Raw genomic sequence first — 23,097 nt, 5'->3', positions numbered from 1 at the left:
GGACGCAGCGCAATCTAAGCCGAGCTAGACTAAACTACAAACAATCTTGTCCTTATATACTAGCCCAGTAGGGTGGGAACAGGATGTGACGCAGAGAGGGTGGAGAGAAAAGTGACTGGTGAAAACCAGGGTATGACAAGGAGAGGGGGCGGAGCAGGCAAGAATTCTATCACTGAACCACCAATGCCCTGGAGGGAGGGTGGTGCTTGTTAACAGCGGTTATGTAAATAGAATGAAGTGGTTATGTAAATAGAATAGTGTTAAACAGGGAGGATTAAACCAAATGAAACAGAAGAGGTTTTTAAAAGCATACCAATAGTGGAGGGTGGGTTTCTTTGCTTCTTCCCAAATCATTTTGTTTGATGTTAAGGGTTAACTGTGTAGTTGTTGACATGGGTACAATTTTTCATCCTCCATGACTGATGTATCTACAGCCCTGACATCCCCAACCCCACTCTCCCAACCCCACCCCCCAGGTAGACTTCTGTTTATCCTCACCAATGGCCACATTCTTCACAAGCATATGTGAGTTCAATAGTAGAGTGAAATGATGGCTAAATTAAGTATAAAACCAAACCACACCAAAGTAAAGGAAAATGAATATGTATTCAATGTCCAGATTGGAAAAAAAAACCTCCATGTCTGACAGGAAAAGAGCAAAGTCACATAGAAAAAGAGTCATTTGTTTAATTACTTTAAGAAGTGAAACTCAGAACCAACATTTACAGGCAACTTCACACAACTGGAAATACAAATGCCCACCAATTACACATAGAGAACAAGGAACAAGGTCACAGATAAGCAAAGGAATAGAAGCTGAAATAGGGTACTAGTTCCATGTGTTATATAGGGTGAGTTCTTTCTTTTGTTGGTTTGTTTGATTTTATGTTTTTGTTTATATGTTTTTAATTTCTGTTATAGTTTTATCATCCCAGGTCAGCACCAGAGTAGAGAGAGACCAAATGAAAAAGCTTTCAAAAATCTGGCTCTAAAATATTATCCTAAAGGAATAATTTGAAGTACATAAAAACATTTGCTCTACAAAGTTGTTCATCACAGCATTATTTACAATACTGAAAATGTGTGAATCACGTACATATACAACAACTGAAAGAAGCTTGGCTTAGGATAAAATTTCACAATAGACTGAATCACAACTAGTATAAAGCTTCTTTACATAAGTATGTAATGACCATATATAATACTAGGTGCAAAACAATAAAATTACGTAAGAATGTGTCAATCATGATCATAACCATGTAAGAAATTCACATCCCCAAAAAGACAAGATATATTCCATATTCCATGATTATGTCAGGATAAAAGACTGATGAGCTTGCTTACCCTGCACTATATTTATAGTTACATGAATTTATGCTTGAATTTCATAATCGGACAAAAAGAATGCTTTTTGTTCATTAAAGCATCACACGATCCTTTAGTAATTTTTTTTCCATCTCAGGATACAGTTCAGAAAATCACAGCCCAAGGCCTTTTGAAGGAGGGAACGGGTGTGTGAAAATGGTCATGATCCCATGATGAAGAAAGGGGGTAGGACCGACCTAAGGGTGGGAGGGAGGCAGGATTGGCCAGGAGAGGGAGGGACCAGCAGGTAAACTGGTCAGCCAAGGAAAGGGGCTTTGTGGAGTCAGGGAAGACTCTGACTGCTCAGCAGAGGTCTGTGTAGACCCAGTAGTAGGCACTAGCGGTGTTGTCAAAGGGCAGGATCAAAGAGGGATTCCAGGAAGACACGTGGATTCCTTTAGGGACCGGGGAGGTGAACGGAGGGGCGGTCAACTACTAGGTAAAAAAGGAAGAAGGGATGATGGTGATGCAGAGGAGGAGGCCTTGAGCCAGAGTGAACTCCCACCTATGATTCAACCAGACACTTTGCTCAGCTCCAGACAGAAAGGGGAGCCACAGAGGGGAACTGGCAGCAGCCAGGGGCATCTAGTTCAGACTCCCAGGTCATCTTGGGTAGCTCTGCTGAACCAAACTTTCTGCTTCCTAGACATGTGTTGGCCAATTTCAACAAAGTGTGGGAACAGAGTACTTGAAACAAGCCAAGTGCACCTGAAATTTCTAAGACTTTTTGAATTTGGTTTCTAAAGTGCAAAGAGCCATCCATGTGTACCCTGTGGCACCCACACTGGACAAGCATCAGAATGAAGGAATGAGTACAAAAAGCACACTTCTGGGCTCACTTGCTATGAGTTCAACTAAACCAGATCAAATAGACCCAAGTGAACTGGGGATTTCTGCACATAAAGTGGCTGGAAAGTCACTGATGCAACATGCCCAGCTCAGCAGGATCAAACAAAGCAACAAAGATGTGGTTTCAGCAATCAACCAGAGTGAGGAATGCAGTCAGCCTTGAGATCTGAAAGCTACGGCACAACTGATTATGCCAATGTGGTTCGGAGGCATGCAACAGAAAACTCAACATGGTTCTAAGTGGGGTTCAGTGTCAAAAGCGCAAAAAGCAGCCATTACCAGTCAGAGAGTTCCAAGTGAGTCCCTTAACAGGAGACATAGTATACATATTTAAAAGGAGGAAATGTGGGAAGAAAAGTCAAGGGAAAAAAAGGAATCCTAAAGAGAACAGAAGCACTCTGTAGCTACAGCCTTAAACAGAGAAAAGGAGAGGGGAAAGGAGAGGAGGGCAAGGGGGGTGGGCAGGGTAGGAGAAGGGAGGGAAAGGGACACATTTCCAGTAAAAGAGATGAACACACAAAAGCACCCCATGTGCCCCCAGACTGGGGTATAGTTTTGGTCATGCAGAGATACTGCTACCCAAGGGGCAGCTGCACATGTCACTTGACTGGCTTCCAGCACAGTTCAGCTTACAGCTCAACAAGAACATAATTGGGAAATTTTGAGATTAAAAATGAGCTTCAAGGCATATTACAAGAAATAAATTGATAAAGGTTAATGTCATGGCCAACCAAGGGCAACAAGTAGATGGAAATAAAAGCTGGACATCAGTGGAAGGTGTGGTGACCTACACTCACCAAGTATGGGTTTGAAGCTAGAGCCTTGAAAGTTTATCATGTTGTAAAGCACTGTTAAATCACTAGTAACAAAACAGACATTTTAAGAGCATGTGCTAAAACTTAGCCTTCTAACTGTGGAGTAGAAAGTATATCATGAAGAATCCACAGGTTGTGTTGTAAAACCTTAGGAGAACAGTGGAGGGGAGGAAGAAGGAGAAAGAAAAGGCTATGGGAAACTATTTGTGAAATCTAAGAGTTCCAGAAGATGGAAGAGCTCAGGCCAGGGAGAGAGGAACTTGAATCAGAGCCTGCACTCTTCAAACAGAAAATGTTGCTGCTGGAACATTACTTGATGGAATTATTTTGAAGATCACTGTGCTACCATCTACAGCTCTACTGGAGACTAGTCAGCTAAAGGAGAATGGTGCTGAAGTTTTACTGATTTGATTTGATCTTTTAAATAAGATCTTGCCTTTTTGGGGTCACAATTTAATACAACCACAGTAACTTAATCAGACTCACCACATATTGTCTCACTGACACTTTTAAACACTGAAGCAGAACTCATAAAAAATTACAGGACTACAATTGGTGTCTCTGTAGAAAGTGCTTGACTCTTCTGACTACTTAAAATCAATCAACTTCCACGGGCTGTAAATATGACTCATGAATAGCCTATCTCTTTTAAAAGACTGAGTTTTATGGCTACCATTTGGCTTTCTGGTTACTTTAATATTTAAGAAAAAAAGAACTATATTTTGGAAGCTTGGGAATTGTCTAAGATACTGCTGTATAAGTACCATGCGCAAACCGATTGTGCCACTGGAGCATGCTAGGTAATTGTCTAAGATACTAATGAAACATTTACATAGCTCTCACAATAAATCAGAACATAGTCAAGTTACTATTGTCTTAGATAAGCAATAAAAAGCAGAATAATTTTTTGCCTCCTGGTTAAGGGGATGTCTGCAGCCAACCAGCTCTACAAAGGGAGAATTAATGACTTTGAGTGAATCCACTGAAGGATCTACTTATGCCTTGATTTGCATATTCAGGAGCAGTGCTTTTTAACGTATGGCCTTTAGGTTCAATGGTCAGATCATTTACTAAAAAGAAAAATGTAACTTGGTCAAAAAATATTTGAAATGTTCTTTCACATGTTAAGTTTAATGAAGATGATTCAGTATTTTGGCATAGAATTTCTACATAAATCATTCCATGCATACTCATTGAATTTTGAAAGTCTGAAACTTTACTCACAAAAATGTAACATAAGAATTTCAGACTTGAACATCTACCATCATTGTTTAACTTGACATTTTGAAAAAGAAAGGTGGATGGATTACATGTTGACCTAGTATTTCTATCACACTCGCCTAATTCATTGATACATTGATAAACTATAAATAAAAGAACCAGAAAGTGAGTGTCAAAACCTAATTTGATACATGGCTACTTTTTGAAATGTACTGAATTCCACAAATTTAGTAAGAATGTTTATGAAGTGTAGTGTTTTCCAAAGTCACTGTTGTCTTGATATTTCAATGCATGACAGTTTCAGTTTGCTTGATTAGTTCTTATTCACTCATAAAATAAACAAAGATTGTCTAAAAGAGAGAAAGAAAAGGCCCCACCCATCCCCACTCCAGTTACCAATTAGAACTTAACAAAGACTAGACTAAAGGCTTGGCTGCTAGACATCCTTAGGCCACATTGTTGATGCACATTTTGACAGCCTTTCAGACTATTCCCAGTATTGGAAATAATCACAAAATAATCAGTTCTCCTTCACACACCATAGGCGGGAACTATGCCCTCTGTAACAACACTCAAGGCATCAATGACTGGAAAAGTTCTCCACCTTGGGAGTTATTGTACACATTGTGATCCTGCAAAGGGTCAGAATCCACAAAATACAGTTCTCCTGCATGGACATCAGAGAAGTTAGCCAGAAAGGTATGGGGATCAAAGCTCACCCACACAGTATACCTATAGTCTGTGGTGCGTATGGAGTAGCCCATGACCTTGATATCTTTTAGACTTGGCTTGTCAGAATTCCACTGAGGAGTGTCTGCAGGCCGGGGATACTGGCTATAGGCAATCAACTCATGGGGGTTACCAAGAAGGAGTGGATCCTCTTCTGAGTCCAAGTTGTGGAATCGAAAATGCTTCTGAAGATTCCGACCTTCTCTGCATAGCTCAACATGAAATGAGGGAACAGGGCAGCGGGGTGGAACACGCAGTCCCGCGAGTCCCACCAGTGTGGGGAAGAGAGAGACCAGCTCCACCAAGTCCGAGGTTTGGTGGCCTGAAACAGAATAATTCAGGGAAACGGAGGTTAAAGGGCTCTGTCTAGCCTTTGGGAAGCTGTCTTTGTTTCATCTACAGTCATTTTTAACACACAATTTTTTGGAATGACACAAATAGGGCATCACACACAGTGACAAGATTCAAAATAAAGGCACAATTTAAAAACTATCTGCACTTTGAGAACAAAAGTATAGCCAATGATTCAGGCAAGAGTCACCATAGAGGCCCATGCCACTGGGTACCAGTCTACTAAGGAACAAGACAGTCCTAGCCTCACCATTTCACCCTGATGTTACTCCTTCATGGCTGTCTCTATTTGACCTGCTTTTATGATGGACAAATACAAATAACATGCAATTCATCATCTCATCCACTCTTGTATCTCTATCTCTTGGTAAGTATCATTAAGTACATAATTGTGAAACCATAACAACTATCACCAATATCCAACTCTCTCCATGCTATAAAACTGAATCTCTGTCCACTTGCAGCACAATTTTCCTTGTCCTCCTGCCCCAGCTGCTGGTACCTGCCCTTCTTCTTTTAATACCTAAGGATCTGATCTCTAAGGCTCTGGGTACTTTATATGAGCAGAATCCCATGGAGCTTGTCTCTCTGTGTTTGGCTTGTTTCACTCAGAACAATGTCCTCCAGATTATTTTATACTGTGGTATATGTCAGCCTTTCTGCATTTTTTAAGACAAGACATATCCCACTGGATGTATGTACTGGATGTCATTTACCTGTTCACCTGTCAATGGGCAACTGATTGCTTCTACCATTTAGCAACTGTTAACACTGCTGCTATGAACACTTTCAGAAACATTTGTTTTGTTTTTTAACTAAATACCTGTTTTCAATTCTTTTTTTTCAAAAACATGATTCTTTTATTTATTCCCTTTTTGTTGCCCTTGTTGTTTTATTGTTGTAGTTATTCTTATTGTCGTCATTTGCCAGGCTGGCTAGCTTCGCGGGCAGGAGAGAGAGACGACCAGAGACTCGCAGTTCAGTCTTTATGCATGTGGAACGCAGCACAGTCTAAGCTAAGCTATCTAAAACTATATATAATCACAATCCTGTCCTTATATATATACTCGCCAAGTAGGGTGAAAACAGGATGCGACATACGGTGGAGTGAAAAAAGACTGGTGAAAATCAGGGTGTACTAGGAGAGGGGGCGGAGCAAAAAGACATCATGAGCCAGTGGGGATTAAACCAATGCCCTGCAGGCAGGGTTGTGCTTAGTTAACAGTGGTTATGTAAATAGAATACAGTGTTAAGCAGGGGGGATTAAACCAATGAAACAGAAGGGGTTTTAGAAGCAGAATTAGAAGCATACCAACAGTCATTGTTGAATAGAGAAATGGAGAGAGGAGGGGAAGACAGAGAGAGGGAGAGAAAGATAAACACCTGCAGACCTGCTTCACTGCCTGTGAAGCGACTCTCCTGCAGGTGGGGAGCTGGGGGCTCGAACCGGGATCCTTACTCCAGTTATTGCGCTTTGTGGCACATGTGCTTAACCCACTGCACTACCGCCCAACTCCCACCAGTTTTCAATTTTGTGGGATTTGTACCAAAGATTGGGATCACCGAGTCACAAGGTAATTCTATGCTTCGTTTTGTAAAAAAAAACTCCCAAGCCATTTTCCACAGCAGCTGCATTATTTTACCCTTCTACCAGCAATGTCTGAGGTTCCCAGGCTCTCCACATCTTAACCCGCAGTTGCTGTAGTGCCATTTGTTAAAGAGTCATCCTGATGGGTATGAAAAGCTATGTCACACACCTGATGTTCCATGTCTAGGTGCTGTACTCTGTGTCAATCCCTGTTAATTTTATCTTGGCTTCAGATCATCACAATGACTTTTCGGGATCTTTATGAGCTACTTTAACAGCCCAACTATATTTACTAGATAGCTGATTTATAAATAAAGAGAAAGGGAATGAAGATTCTAAAAAAGATGCCATTACAATGACACACATCTTAGTCAGAAGAACAAACTTAGCATCACTAACCAAGGGACAGGTGCCTTGGATAAAATGCCCTGGATATGGCATCATGGAATCTCACCACTTCATGTACAAGGCACACATGGAAAACATATATCCTCAATCTAGTCAGGAAGAAATGGTCAGACCAATGCAGATTATAGGCTGTTACCCAAGACAGTTGTTCGTTTGTGAAAATATGAGATCAGGAAGATAAGGGTACTCAGGTCACATGGGGTCTCATGGGCCACTGTGAGGATCTGTGTTCAGTAGATGAGGTTCCAGAGCAGGGCTGCCACAAGATAGAAGCTGGGTGTTAACAAGATCACTTTTGCTTGCTGTGAAGAGGGAAAAATTCTCAGGGACCAAAAGCATAAGCAAGAAAGCTTTGACAAGCTATTGATGGCAGCAGTGTGGTTCAAGGGGGTGACACTGTGGATAAAAAGTGATATGAATGGTGAGCGACAAACTTGCTGATAATCACATGTGGAGAGTAAGAGTTAGAAAGGAGTTCAAGGACACCTTGACTTGGTGGCCTGAGCCATATCATGAAAGAAGACTGTGTTGGGGGAAAAAAATCAAACATGAAGACAATTAAACTGGACATCAGAAAGCAAAGTTAGAAGGATGCAGAAAAGCCAGAACAATGGGTCAGAATCATTAAAAAAAAAGTTACCAGAAGTCACTGCAAGATGCAAGCTTTGCATACTGAGGCTTGGAAGGACTGGCACATGGAAATCAAAGTGAACTTGCCCTTCCTGGTTGGGAGGTGGGGGACAGAAACAGAATAAGATATGGCAGGTCACAAAATTGCTGAGTTGCTAGATGTATCATATCTCCTTCACAAAGGACTGAATTCTTACCAGACATACGTGGGTGATGGGGTCCTGATTACCTGGAAGTCCTGCCCCTTTCCTCTGAGCTCCTGAGCATGTTGTTGTCACTTCTGTGATACATGATTTCTTGTCACTACACTGTCCAAACATGTCTTATGGACAAGAACTATAACTGTGGGCTCTGGTACAGCCACATTACCTGTTGAAGGGCCAGGGATGGAAGGCCCCAGTGAGTAGGAAGGCAGACTAGGGGAGCTCCAGGTTGTGACCCCATAAGGTGCTTTATACAGAAACTGCATGTCTATTACTATCAAGAAATAGCACTCCAGAAGATTTGGTACCTGTCTCAATCAATTCCGCAGCAGAATCAAAAGGGTCGATGTAAGGGAAAAGCTTCTGGCCTGCTTCCGGAAGTGGAGCTGTTTTTCCAGGAACGTAGAACATCAGGGGCACATGAGTAGTGACATCAAAATTGCTGTATTTTGCCCACTCTCCATGCTCACCGAGGGCCCACCCTGGGTGACAGAAAGCACAGAATGACACAAATTGAGTAATCAAATGGCAGCACGCACATCTCAGATACCACTTCATTTCTGAAGCAGCAAAAATCACCCCCTAGAAGGAAAAAAAAGAAGAAAAAACCTCTCAGTAATTACCACAAAAGGTCGATTTCATATAAGTATTAATTTATTTAGCAATAAACATTTGGCCTGAGTAAGGAAATCTTTAAAATTAAGACACTGACTAAATTACAATTGGAACTTCCAAAGAAGTTCACTGATCCACAGATGGGTGCAGGTGCAAGTGAATAGCGGTATGGGAGACAAAAGAAACAGTTTAAGCCAGTAGCTGGAAACACCACTTTCGTAGGTACTTAGCTAAACATAGAATCCACCCCAAGAAGGCAAGGAACTTAGCAGGTGAAAACCTGGTCAACAACTGAAGTCATGTACTCTTCCAAGGCTATCGCAATGGGTTTCCAGAAACCAGAGCACAGACTGTCTCTAGAGATAATAATTTTCCCAGGGACATACTTTTGACTCTCCCCTCCTACCAGGACATACAAACATTATAGTCTCAATGCCACCTGCAGGCTGAACAACAGAAAACAAACTTAGCCAAACACATGGGGAAAATGATCAAGCATACAAAGAACTGTGCTATAAACCATTAAGCCCCCAATAAAAAGGGAGTAATTTTTTTAAAAAATGAAAAGAATACATTAAATTTCCAGATGAAAGATAAATTTCTTTTAGTTAACAAGTAGCAATAATGGACCCATATTGGGACTCATGGGATAAGTAGCTCCACAGATACACAGTCTCTGTTAAGATGGGCTCACTGGGGACTAGGTGGGCTCCCATGCTGATCTACCCCTTGACTTGGGTCCCTCAGCTCAGGTTTTCACTTTGTGGCATGTGCCACCATAATGCCAGCTGTTAAATCCAATTGCTTAGATTTTTAAGAAGATAATTATAGTGTGCCCAACCTTCAAGACATACCAACCACAAACCAAAAAAAAAAAAAAAAAGAAGGAAAGAAAGAAATAGAAAAAAAAAAAAAAAAAGAACTTCTGATTTCATACCTTTAACTTTAGCCCTAATTTGGAACTTCCTTTGCCAAAGACAGCTGAAATACCCCAACTTGGAAAGTTTCCATCTTTTTTTAAATAATTTTTTTATATTTATTTATTTTCCCTTTTGTTGTCCTTGTTGCTTTTTTATTGTTGTTGTTATTGATGTTGTCATTGTTAGACAGGACAGAGAGAAATGGTGAGAGGAGAAGACAGAGAGGGGGAGAGAAAGAAAGATATCTGCAGACCTCCTTCACTACATGTGAAGCGATTCCCCTGCAGGTGGGGAGCCAGGGGCTCAAACTAGGATCCTTACACAGGAACTTGTGCTTCATGTGCACTTAACCCGCTGGGCTACCACCCGACTCCCAGTTTCCATCTTTCTGTGTTTGATCTAAAATTTTAAGACAAATTGTATGTTGAGTATTTCATGTTCTTAAATAACCCAAACCACAATGGACAACACGTGGGTTTGAGAAGGCTTTTGTGGTTTAGCTGTAGGAAGTCCTAGGAAGCCATCTTTTGAGAAAGGCCATTTATAATCAATTGTGGCTACATCTGAGTTAAAGGATCTTCAAGGGGGCCTTGCCTTTATGGGGGTGTAGTGGATTACTTAGCACTACCAAAGGAATCTGGGCACCAGTAGAAGGGTCAAAATTGGATGGTAGTACATTAGGGAACCAACCAAGATATCTGACACTCCCACATAAAACAAGATGATGGTACAGGCCTTGCATAGGCCTGTGAGAAGTGGCATGGGAAATTGTCTATGGGATCAGTAAGTGGGAAAAATAAACCAAGGAACAAAATGGTACCCACAACATAATCAACCCTTTCTTGTCCCATGGTCATACATTATACATCCACACAACACAGAGGCATGAATAAAAGCCCTGGGCAGGTGGCTGAAGTGCAGGATACTCTGACTCTGTTATCTGCTTTGTAGACTTTTTATTTTTATAACAAGAACATGTGATGATCTAATCTCCTTTCATGCCATAGTTGTTGATATTAAAGGACTGTTCTTCCTCTTTCTTGGTCTTATGATGGTGGTGTGCTTATACTTCAAAACAGGAAGCTTCTTAGAAACTATTTGGAAAATCTGTAATTAATGTCAAAATCATTCAGTATGGGAGGTGTAGTAGATGAAGGTGAGACAAATTAGACTGAACTGGATAGCTAATTGGGGGGCAGAGGACTGGATATCCAGGTGGGTGGGATTTTATCTTCTACTCTTAGGCATGTTTACAGTAATACAAATCATAAAGAAAATTTAAGCTGTGGCGTTAGCTCAGCCCATTAGAGTATCAACTTGTATGCCCAGAGGCCATATTCCTCAGCACCACCTTATGCCAGAGATGAACTGTGCTGTGGTCTTATCATAATATATATATATATATATATATATATATATATATATATATATATATATGAAAATAAATATGTATTTTTAAAACTGTAAATTCCCAACTGGGTTAAAACATGCAGAAGAATAAAATTGAACCACTTTATCTTGCCAGAAACAAAAATCAACTCCAAATGGATCAAAGACCTGGATGTTAGACCAGAAACAATCAAATACTTAGAGGAAAACATTGGTAAAACACTTTCCCACCTACACCTCAAGGACATCTTTGATGTAATAAACCCAATTGCAAGAAAGACTAAAGCAGAAACAAACCAATGGGACTACATCAAATTGAAAAGCTTCTGCACATCCAAAGAAACTATTAAACAAACAAAGAGACCCCTCACAGAATGGGAGAAGATCTTCACATGCCATACATCAGACAAGAAACTAATCACCAAAATACATAAAGAGCTCAGCAAACTTAGCACCAAAAAAGCAAATGACCCCATCCAAAAATGGACAGAGCATATGAACAAAACACTCACCTCAGAGGAGATCCAAAAGGCTAACAAACATATGAAAAACTGCTCCAGGTCGCTGATTATCAGAGAAATGCAAATTAAGATAACACTGAATTACCACCTCACTCCTGTAAGAATGGCATACATCAAAAAGGACAGCAGCAACAAATGCTGGAGAGGCTGTGGGGACAGAGGAACCCTTTTTCACTGCTGGTGGGAATGGAAATTGGTCCAGCCTCTGTGGAGAGCAGTATGGAAAACTCTTAACAAGGCTAGACATGGACCTTCCATATGATCCAGTAATTCCTCTCCTGGGGTTATACCCCAAGGACTCCATAACACCCAACCAAAAAGAGGTGTGTACTCCTATGTTCACAGCAGCACAATTCATAATAGCTAAAACCTGGAAGCAACCCAGGTGCCCAACAACAGATGGGTGGCTGAGAAAGCTGTGGTATATATACACAATAGAATACTATACAGATATCAAGAACAATGAACGCACCTTCTCTGACCCATCTTGGACCGAGCTAGAAGGAATTATGTGAAGCTAAGTCAGAAAGATAAAGATGAGTATGGGATGATCCCACTCAATAACAGAAGTTGAGAAAGAAGATCTGAAAGGGAAACTAAAAGCAGGTTCTGACTAATTGAAGTAGGGCACTAAAGTAAAAACCCTGTGGTGAGGGGGAGGGTGGAAATGCGGCTTCCTGGGCCGGTGGGCGGTGGGGGTGGGTGGGTGGGATGGGACACAGTCTTTTGGTGGTGGAAATGGTGTTTATGTACACTCCTAGTAAAGTGTAGTCATATCAATGACTAGTTAATTAATATGAGAGGGGTAAAATTAATTGTATGTCTCAAGTTTTTAAAACAGGCTGAGTCTTTTTAATATATAGGCTGTGTATTTGATATGCGGACTCTCTCGAAAGCCTAGACCAAGTAGATCAGAAACAACCAGTGGCACCGCTATATAAGATACTGGGTACTATACAGCAAACCCTAACAAAAGGACTTTTCAAAGTTAACCCAATTACCAAATAATGCGATGATAACATTAACTATTCATTGTCTTTTTGAACCCTAAGACAGCAGGAACCTCACATCTCCACTATAGAGCCTATATTTCCCCCAGTCCTGGAACCTTAGGATAGGGCCCACTTTCCTGCATGCCTCTCCCAATCCATATCAAATAATATTGCATCTGCCGATCACAACCTAATCAACGCAACGATTGCCACCTCAACATGCTTCAGCTCAGACTGTGTCCAGAGACTTCACGTGTGGAATGACAACCCCTCAGCTTCATTACTCGGGTGAGACCTTTCCTTTCATAGTATTCTCTAATTCCATCCCAGGTGGATCACTTTCTAACAAAGTCCCAAAACCTAGATATAGACCAGGTTCTGTAAGAGAGAGCATATGTTCACATGTATCCATAAACTAGTGCATAATATATACCTGAAAGAAGAAGTACACTAGAGTTTGCAGTGAGTACCCCCCCCCCAACACTTCCTCTCCACTATTCCAATCTTTGGGTCCATGATTGCTCAACAATTTGTTTGGCTTTGTATGTTAACTCTCTTTTCAGCCACCAGGTTCCAGATGCCATCAGGATGCCGGCCAGGCTTCCCTGGACTGAAGACCCCACCAATGTGCCCTGGAGCTCCGCTTCCCCACAGACCCACCCTACTAGGGAAAGAGAGAGGCAGACTGGGAGTATGGACCGACCAGTCAACGTCCATGTTCAGCGGAGAAGCAATTACAGAAGCCAGACCTTCTACCTTCTGCAACCCACAAGACCCTGGGTCCATGTTCCCAGAGTGATAGAGAATGAGAAAGCTATCAGGGGAGGGGATGGGATATGGAGATTGGGTGGTGGGAATTGTGTGGAGTTGTACCCCTCCTAGCCTATGGTTTTGTTAATTTTTCTTTTCTTAAATAAAAAATAAATTTAAAAAAATGTAAATTCCCCATTTTAGGGAAGAGTAAGAAGGTGCCTTAGAAGAAATAGCCATGAATCTCAGGTTTCTAGGATGAGATTGGAGGGATGGAACCCGGTCTGAGGGCCATTCATGATTCTGGGTCCTTCTAAGACAAAATGAAGGTCCTGTAACCCTAGTGGTGGGTTAGAAATGAGAGGAGAGTTCACCAAGAAAAATTATCACTACAAAGTTCCCCACAATCTCCACCACACACATATCTGACAGGCTCTTTGATCCAAGAGGCCTTCCCTCATGAAGAAAAGCTTCTGGAAGACTCCAGACTTGGGGTACTACTGGTTCCCGAAAAATAACACATCTAGGAAAGTCCACTTCAGAGGCAAAATCAGTCATTATGTGTGGCTCAGTTCAAAATGCTCACCATGATCTGAAGTGAATGCAACGATGGTGTTCCTGGCCAGCTGCAGGTCCTCCAGGGCACTCAGAAGGCGGCCTACCTCAGTGTCCAGATACGAAACAGAAGCAAAGTAGCTCTGGCGGATTTTCCGCTGGAAATTCAAGTGATAATAATAATAGTAATGAGACTGTGATGTTACCTACAGATGACATGTTAACACTCAGCCCCACTGAAAATCTCCAAAATATGTGTTACTATGGATAGAATTCCTCCATCTTGGTTCCATTTTACAGAGAGGGAAACAGAGGTTCAGGCAAATTAAACGGCTAGACCAAAGGTGTAGCTAGTATGGGGTGGGACAGGAATTGAGTCCCAGACTGTTTGGTGCTAATAAGACTCAACATGGGAGGGGGGCAGATCATGTCCCTGCAATGTCACCAGAGGCAGGTCCCTATCCCCTCTTGCCTTGAGTTTTCTTACTTGGGCAAGAGAAAGAGCAGATACCAACCTGAAAGTCCACAGGAATTGGGCCATAGGGCACGCTGAGGTTCAAGGCCTGTACGTCCTCACGCTGCCTGATGTCCATCCAGGGGTTGTAGGCCACTGGAGGGAGGCCCGAAGGGACCTGGGGATCGGGAGCCAATGTGATGTTGTCCAGGGGGTACAGTTTCTGGAATTCCTTTGGGGGAAACCACACAGAACCACCAGGGTGTCATTATTTGTGGTAAAGACTGAGATTCTGTCAATGTATGCACTGAGTTTCCTCTATGACTTTAATGCCCTCACCCAGGAGTCAGGCCAAGGTCATGCGAACAGCAATGCCACTGCTGCCCAAAAATCATACAGTGGTTTCCTCATCGATGCAAAAATGATGATGTCCCTTATTCTTGCCCCACCTCCTTTCCATCTAGAAAAGGTGTGTGTGGTATACAGGCCAGACCCTCCCCCAGGTCCAGTCATTCATGGGGAGGTGTGTTCAGAGGGCCCAGTGTAGTCCTGTGCATGGGTATGGCCGACACCAGGCAAAGGACAGCCAGAGTAGGCAAAGGGAGAAAGGTGCAGGGGCAAACTCTGGGAGGAACCAGGCATAAGCTTCCAGAGTCTTCTCCTAGTGACATCACACAAGATGTCTTTCATTTCCCCCAGACAGAGAAGAAGTCTATGAAAAGTTGTTGGAGTCTTAAGGAGGACAGGCTACCTAGGGACCCTCTGCTCACATAATCCAACTAGGGAAAGATAGAAACAGGCTATGGGTATCGATCAACCTGGCAATGCTCCTGTCCAGTGAAGAAGCAGGACCCAAAGATAAAAGATGTCCATGTTTATCAGGAAGCAATTACAGAAGCCAGACCTTCAACCTTCTGCATCCCACAATTACCTTGGGTCTATACTCCCAGAGGGGTAAAGGATAGGGAAGCTATCAGGGGAGGGGAGGGGAGGGGATACAGAGTTCTGGTGGTAGGAATTGTGTGGAGCTGTACCCCTCTTATCCTACTTTTATCCTGTGGTTTAGTCAATGTTTCCTTTTTATAAATAAAAAAAATTAAAAAAGAAGAGGAAAAAAGGAGGGATATTTGGATATAGTAACAGGTGTGTGTGTGTGTGTGTGTGTGTGTGTGTGTGTGTGTGTGTGTGTGTGTGTGTGACTTAGAAAGGAAGAGAAGATGAGACCATAGGAAAAAATGGGCAAATATTTACAGATATAGACAGCTGTAGAAATAATATTTAACCCCATATCTGGGAATGGTACAGAATTACACCACTATACCCTCCCTCCTTCCCAGAGCTGCCTGGCCAAGTACAACCAGCTCTTCACCTTGGGGTATCTGAAGGGGATGTGTGGCTTATGGTACCCCACAGCCAGGAAGAAAGGGCTGGCTGTCGTCTTCATCTTTTCCAGCAACTGGATGGCTTGCTCAGTGCTCTGCTTGTCAGGCAATGTGCCCTCAGGCACATCTGCCACATTCACGGGGCAAAGCAGGTTGGCATGTAGTTCTCCGTCTGGGCCCCTACATGTCTTCAAAAGCAAACACAGAAAGCTAGCATTTAAAATGTAATAGTGGAAGTCACAGAGCTTACAAAGGATGGGTTAAGGGTTCATATCACAGGCTCTTTCTATCTTCGTCACCCAGATTGAACAGGCATGAAGGAAGTGGGACTGAAATAGAGAAGTGTCTCTTTCTTCCCAGGCAGGGGCCACAAATACACCCAAATTTAGCCACTGGCTGATTCTAATACTCTATCTCCAGATCCTAGTTGAAGGATACTCAAGTGATGTAATGAATAAACACACAAACACACACACACACACACACACACACACACACACACACCCCTAGCAAAATAGCTCACTTGGATAGTGCACTGATTTGCTATGTGTATGACCCAGGTTTAAGTCTGGCCCACAATGAATTGAAGGAAGATTTGGTACTATAGTGTGTGTGTGTGTGTGTGTGTGTGTGTGTGTGTGTGTGTGTGTGTGTGTGTGTGTGTGTGTGTTTGCGCGTGCGCGCGCGCGTGCATGTTCCTTCAACCTGAAAAATACCAAATGGATTCATCCAATTAAAAACGGACAAAGAGGGCTGGGGATATGGCATAATGGCTGTGGAAAAAACCTTCATGCCTGAGGCTGCCAAGTTCTAGGTTCAATCTCCCGCACCACTATAGGCCAGAGCTAAGCAGTGCTCTGGCATTTTTCCTCTTCCTTCCCCTCCCTCCCACTTTATCCCTTCTCTCTCTCTGTCTCTCTCTCTCTGTCTCTCTGTCTCTCTCTCTCTCCTTCAGACGAAATAAAAATTTTTTTTTACAAAATACACAAAAAAACTTGAGAGGATTATTCTTCATAGAAAAACCAATGTCTAATGAACACACAGAGATGCTTTTCATCAGTCAGTCATCAGAGAAATACAAATAAAAACCAATGTGACACCATTTCATACCGACTAGGATGGTTATAGTTCTGGAAAATGACAACAATAAGTGTTGCCAGCAACATGGAAATTCTGGGATCCTTATACATAGCTGGTGGTGAGGATGTGAAAAGATGTGGTGAGAAATAAAAGTTTTTTGAGAAATAAAAGTTCCCCAAATAATTCATTACAGAGTTATCATATGACCCAGCAATGATACTCCTTAATGCATATCAACAAAGATAAAACCAGAACCCACATAAACATTTGACCTAACAAGTCCCAGGTAATTTAAGGTTCAAGCTCCCACAAAAAACCACCTACAAATACTTATAACACCTGATTCAGAGTAGACAAAAAGTAGAAACAGCCTAAATATGCACACCCACTAGTGAATGAAACCTGTTATGCCCAGATAGCATAATTCAAGCTAGTGATAACAAGGAATGAAAGTGTGACACTTGCCTCAGCATAGAGAAAAGAAGCATAAAGAAGGCTTATATTCCAGGCTGAAGTTTTAAAAAAATGGACAGTGAGTGGTAATGGGTAATGGGGCTAAATAACTTGAATTACTTTCAGCGATGGTATGGCATGACTTACAATTGAGGAGGCATAAAGCTACACTCCCAAAGCATATACAGTGCTATAAAACATTAACTCAGAAATAAAATGATCAAATACATCTCAAGTAACAAAATAAACTCTTGTGGGAGGTAGTATAGTGGTTATGCAAAGAGATTCACGCACAAGGCTTTGAAGTCCCAGGTTCAGTGCCCCTCCCAATCATAAGCCAAAGTTGAGCAGTGCTATGATTTAAAAAAAATAAACTCTCTAATAAGGGAAAAACATCTATCACAGGTCCCAGCATTTGAAGGTATCTGTTAGGCCCAAGACACAGAGTTTTCCTTCCTGTGTGAATGGCAGGTCTCTCTTCTCCCTTCTGTTTCTAATCATCTCTGAAAGCCCTCAGCACAGAGCAGCATCCAACATGAGCCTTGAAGAGCCAGGCAGATTCTAGACTGAGGTATTTCCAATTATGTGGAAAAAAATTAATTTAATTTAATTTAAAAAGCCTCCTCTCCCCTTTGCACCTGCTGCTAAAAAATTCCATCACTAGTCTCTTGCAAGTCATGGTTCCACATGAAACCTACAAAACTCGAGGTATAATCAGGAAGAAAGATGGTGCAGAATACCCATCCATCAACTTCACTGGCTAGACAGGAGAATGAAGACGAGTTTCTCTTCCAAACAGCATGCCCCCCCACAGCCTTACCTTGGTGTTTTCGTACTTTTCAGAAGAAGGATGATAGGGTGGGACAGACCAGCTATATGGAGAATCATCGCTGTGATTTGAAGATATTCCTTGAGAGGGAAGAAAGGAAGATATAAAATAAAACCCATGGAGCCTTCCAATGATCACTTCACCCCCAAATCAGAACTCTAGAAGCAAGTGGAGAAGAATGAGCTCCCGGTTTGGGGCCTGATTCCTCTTCTGTAAAATTAAGAGCTCAGATTACATGATGAGAAGTCTCTCCAGATTTCCACTCATCACTCCAGCCCTGGCAATTCTGGGATACGTTGAGGAAGGAACCCATTGGGCAAATCAGCCAGCCTGTGATGGCAGTACAGCCCATGCAGCTCACAGAGGCTGCCAGCCACCAATAGCAGGGAGGCCAGGGGCTGGGGGTACAGTAGGGCCTCAAAGGTTGGTGCCTTGCCCCATACCCACAGATGCTGACAAGTGAATCCACCCAAGTTTGAGTTCAGAGATCAGCAAAGAAGCAAAAGCCTGACCCTAGCTCAGGAGGTGACAGTATTTTGAGAGGTCAAAACCACAACATGCAAGACCCAGGAAGGGATGATCGTGATCAAATTGAGAGAAGCATTGGGAAAGGGGTCCAGGTGTGAAGTTCAAGCTTACTAACAGCAAACACCAAGGATAATGAGAGTTCACAGTCCTGGGTGCAAGTCCCAGCTCTGCCCCTCTCACTCCCATGCAACTATGGCAGAGCTATTACACATTTGTAAGCCTCATCACCATCTCCTCTGGGAAGGGTGAGTGATGACAGTGGCCAAAACCCACTTTATGGGGCCCACAAGATAGCTCACCTGCAGAGTGTACCTGCTGTGTCATGCACACAACCCAGGTCCTAGCCCGACCTGTAGTGTCTTTCCATTTCTCCCCCTTTGTGTGTGTATGTGTGTCTGAAAAACTTGATTTGGGGCACTGGGCAGGGCTACACCTGGCAAAGTGCACACATTACAGTGCACGAGGACCTGGGTTCAAACTTCTAGCTCCACCTGTATGGGGGAAGCTTTACTAGAAACAGATCTGCAGGTGCCTTTCTCCCTCTTTTTAATTTTTTTTATGTTTATCTTTATATTATCTGTTTATTTGACAGGGAAGCGGGAGATAGGGAGGAAGAGAGACATATAGACACCTGCAACACTGCTTCACCACTTGCAAAGTTATCCCCCTGCAGGTGGGGACAGGTGGCTCAAACCTCAGTCCTTGTGCAGAGTAACATGTGTGCTCAATCAAGTAAGCCACCATCTGGCCCCTCTATCTCCCCTTCCCTCTCAAATTCCCTCAGTTCTATCAAATAAATAAATTAAATTAAAATTAAAGCTGGGGGGCAGGAGGTGATGCACCTGGTTAAGCATACACATTGCAGTGTGCAAGGACCCAGGTTCAAGCCTCTGGTCCCCCCCTGCAGGGGGAAAGCTTCAAAAATGGTGAAGCAGGGCTGCAGGTGTCTCTCTGCCTTTTCTCCTCTCTACCTCCCTTTCCCCTTTTAATTCCTCTTTGTCTCTAACCAACAATAAGTACATACTAATAAAAGAAAAAAAGAAATTAAATAAATAAATAAAAGCTTGGCTTAGAGAGATAAAGTCCTGATTGGAAAAGAAAACACCTTTGTTACAGCTAGGGAGATATCTCACCAGGTAGGATGCATTCCTTGCCATATGTGCTGCCCAGGTTTGAGCCCTGGCACCACCTGTGAGTTACTATGGCACTAGAGGAAGGTTTGACTTTGCTTTATCTTTTCTTCTCTGTCTCTCTATTTAGATTAAAATGAGGCTCAGGGCAGGGAAATTGTGCACATAAAAGGCTCTTGCTGGGGTGGGGCACACGCCATGCTTGCTGTTGAAAAGATTGAAGGCGCGGCCACCACAGAGCTTGACACAACCCTGGCACTAAGTGGTGGCTGCTGGCATCCTTCAATTGGTCCTTCCTCACAGACCAAGTTCTTGAGAACAAAGATCCTGTGTAGAAGACTGAAGGACTGCATGCCCAGCTTTTGTTTTCTGCCCATGGCATGGGCTGTTGAGGCTGACCTCCGAAATCCACTCCTCAGGAAGAAGGAGGCCACACTATAGCACTCAGGTCCAGTGTGACCTACCCTCGTAAAGCCCCATCTCCCCCTTCTATATTCCTTCTCTTCCCCAAATAGTCCCTTCCTTCAAGCTGTGCTCAGGCCAGGGGTGTCAGTGTGTGGAGAGTCCTGGTGATGGTGGGCTTCCTGTAGCATGACCAGACTCCTGGAAGATTCTCGCTCACATCCCACGCAATGGAAACCCAGCTCAGCCTGGCTCTAAACTCCCAGAGAAACAAACTGTGACAGAAGCTAAGTAGCTCTCCAGGTCTTTGAGAAGGCAGTACTAAGACCAGGAGGGGATTCCCACACCGGGGAAGGGCAGGACAGAAAACCCACATTAGAGACAAGTCATACCAGGGTGAAAGACTTTTCCGACGGACATGGTCACATAGCCATTTTCTTTGAAGTACTGTGGGATGGTGGAGAAGTTACCAGCATGCACCCTCCAGTAGGAGTTGAAGTCATACAGACGGGTCGTGTCTGGTCGCCTCCCAGTGAGGAAGGACACACGGCTGGGGGCACACACCGCTTGCTGTTGAGGAGAGAAGCAGAGGCAAGTGTCCTCACAGGACAAGGGATTCCATGAGCTAAGTGGTAACTAGGCAACCACCTCAGCAAGCAGCTTGGCAGCTGAGTCATATGGAGCTCAAAGTGAACCAAGGAGTGGGGCCTCACCCTCTCTCCAGAAATAATCTCTATGTAGAGGGAGCTCAGGGGCTCAGTGGCTGCAACCAGCCTTTGCTTGTTGGCATATCACAGGTGTGCAGAGCTGGTAGCAGTGGGGATACCCTCCTGAATGGAGGGGGGTGGCTATACATGGGAGGTGTCTGGCACCCTGCCAAGCTCAGTGAGCATCCCAGATGGGGGAATTGTGAAGCACTTCTCCTTGCTCTGCATCTAGACCATCCCTCCTGACAAAAACAGCAGCAGCAGCAACAACAACAACAACAAAGCTGGCAGTCCTGACATGGTACACACCCTCCACCAACTGGCAACCCATTTTCTTCAGTGCCATTTTTCAGATTCTGCTTCTCTTTGACAAAGCTGCCTGGCACAGTCTGAGCCATCTAACAACAGCCCTCTAACCACCCACACACACCAATCGCGGGGCACAGGACACACATCTACACCCAGACATACCTGGGCAAAGGCATTCTGGAAGAGGAGGCTGTGGGATGCCAGCTGGTCAATGTTTGGGGACCTTACCAGCCTGTCACCATAACAGCCCAGGGCAGGACGCAGGTCATCCACGATGATAAGAAGGACATTTAGAGTCTCTGTGCAGGAGGATGAGACATTAGTAAGATGACCTGAACTGACATCGAACACCCCCAGATGCCCCCCTCCACACACAAGGTGCCCAGCCAGCTAAGCTAAAGTGGAGAAGTCCAGGACTGTGTGGCTGGGAGAAGGTACATAGAGGACACATCAGTCCCGGGGCACAGAGATAGATGGGTCATAACTTCAAGCCTGGATGGTGAAAGAGAGGAAGGGAGGGGAAAAGGTAGTGACTGAGGGAGGGACAAGGGGAAGAAGGAAGGAGGGGAGACGATGAGGGAGAGAGGAAAAGAAAGGAAGGAAAGGGAAGGATAGGAATGGAGCATCTAGGGGGGCTGGGCAGTGACGCACCTGATTGAATGCACACTTTATAGTGTCCAAGGATCCGGGTTCAAGCCCCTAGTCCTCACCTGCAGGGGGAAAGCTGGGCTTCAAATGTCTCTTTCTCTTCTTCGCAATCTCCCCTCCCCTCTCAATTTCTCTCTGTCTCTATCCAAAGGAAAAAAATAATGAGTCTAGGGAAGAAAGGAAAAATGCAGGCAAGATAGCATGGCGCATGGGAGGGAAGAAAGGAAGCTGGGTGACAGTGAGGGAAGGAATAAATGTAGAGTGAAGGGAGGGAAGGAAGAGAGGGAATCAAGGCAGAGGGAGGGAAGGATGAAGGAAAAGAAGGGGAGCGAAGGAGAAAAGGGTGAATGAACAGCAAGGAAAAATGGGGGAGAGGAAGAACCCCTGCGAGGTGAGTGCAGGCGGGCATGGGCAGCACCTGCTGTCAAGTTGCCAGGTCTCTCGGACTCCAGGAAGGCGCCGACCAGGGGGCAGAGAATCAGGCAGATCCAGAACAGGCTCCGGGCCAGTGGTGGCATTCTGCCTTTGCGGGGCCACGGTGACAGGCTGCGACGGGTGGACCGGGCCGCCGTCGCTGCCGCCGCCGGGCCCCGCGTCCACCACCAGCACCTACTACGCAATGCGGCCGATCTCACAGCCCGGGCGCTGCCCAGAGCACTAGTGCGCCTGCGCGCTTCTGCCCCGCCCCGCCCTCGCGGTGGGGCGTGGCTGTCCACTGGGAACTGCGTTGAAGTGGGCGTGGTTATCCGGTGGCGATGGGCGTGGGCCAGGGGGAAAAAAAACGAGGTGTACCCGCCCACGTAGCAAACCAACTTCAGGACACTGGAAGTGGGAAAGCAGCAAAGAACTTTGCAAATGCTACCAAAGATGAGTCTTTAACTAGCAATGGCCGGGATCTCTGTCTTTGCTTAGGTTTTCAGCTGGAATCCCTTCCTGCTGTCTCTCCACCTCCCCACCCCTTCTCACTATTGTAAGAAAAGCACCTTTGACCCAGTACTCTCCCTCTAAAAGGACCCCTTCCCCTAATGTGAAAAATCCCTCCCCCAAATTAAAAACAGACATTCCACATGATGCACTTACATCACTTCTGGATATTTACACACCAGAACCCAAAAACGTTCTGACAAGATAACTGTGGAGCAAGGGTGGGTGGTGCAACTAATTGAGCACACATGTTATCATGCTCAGGAACCTAGATTCAAGCCCCGAGTTCCCACATGCAATAACACCTATGGTTGAGAGAGAGAGAGAGAGAGAGAGAGAGAGGCAGAGAG

The 23,097-nt window shown here is 44.0% G+C and overlaps 1 protein-coding gene across 1 annotated transcript; it reads right to left on the bottom strand.

Annotated features, from left to right (window-relative positions):
* Positions 1 to 587: 587 nt before the first annotated feature.
* Positions 588 to 22,498, bottom strand: IDS (iduronate 2-sulfatase). The gene is given in 11 exon segments (XM_016190202.2): positions 588 to 5,107; positions 5,110 to 5,203; positions 5,205 to 5,301; positions 8,468 to 8,641; positions 13,933 to 14,059; positions 14,417 to 14,587; positions 15,725 to 15,925; positions 18,091 to 18,179; positions 20,552 to 20,729; positions 21,338 to 21,474; positions 22,242 to 22,498. Coding segments are annotated over 11 exon segments (1,653 nt in total). The 5' UTR covers positions 22,342 to 22,498; the 3' UTR covers positions 588 to 4,822.
* Between the last annotated feature and the right edge of the window lie 599 nt (positions 22,499 to 23,097).

Source organism: Erinaceus europaeus, chromosome X (genome assembly GCF_950295315.1).
Source record: "Erinaceus europaeus chromosome X, mEriEur2.1, whole genome shotgun sequence".
Taxonomy (NCBI): domain Eukaryota; kingdom Metazoa; phylum Chordata; class Mammalia; order Eulipotyphla; family Erinaceidae; genus Erinaceus; species Erinaceus europaeus.
This window is presented reverse-complemented; position numbering and strand designations above follow the sequence as displayed.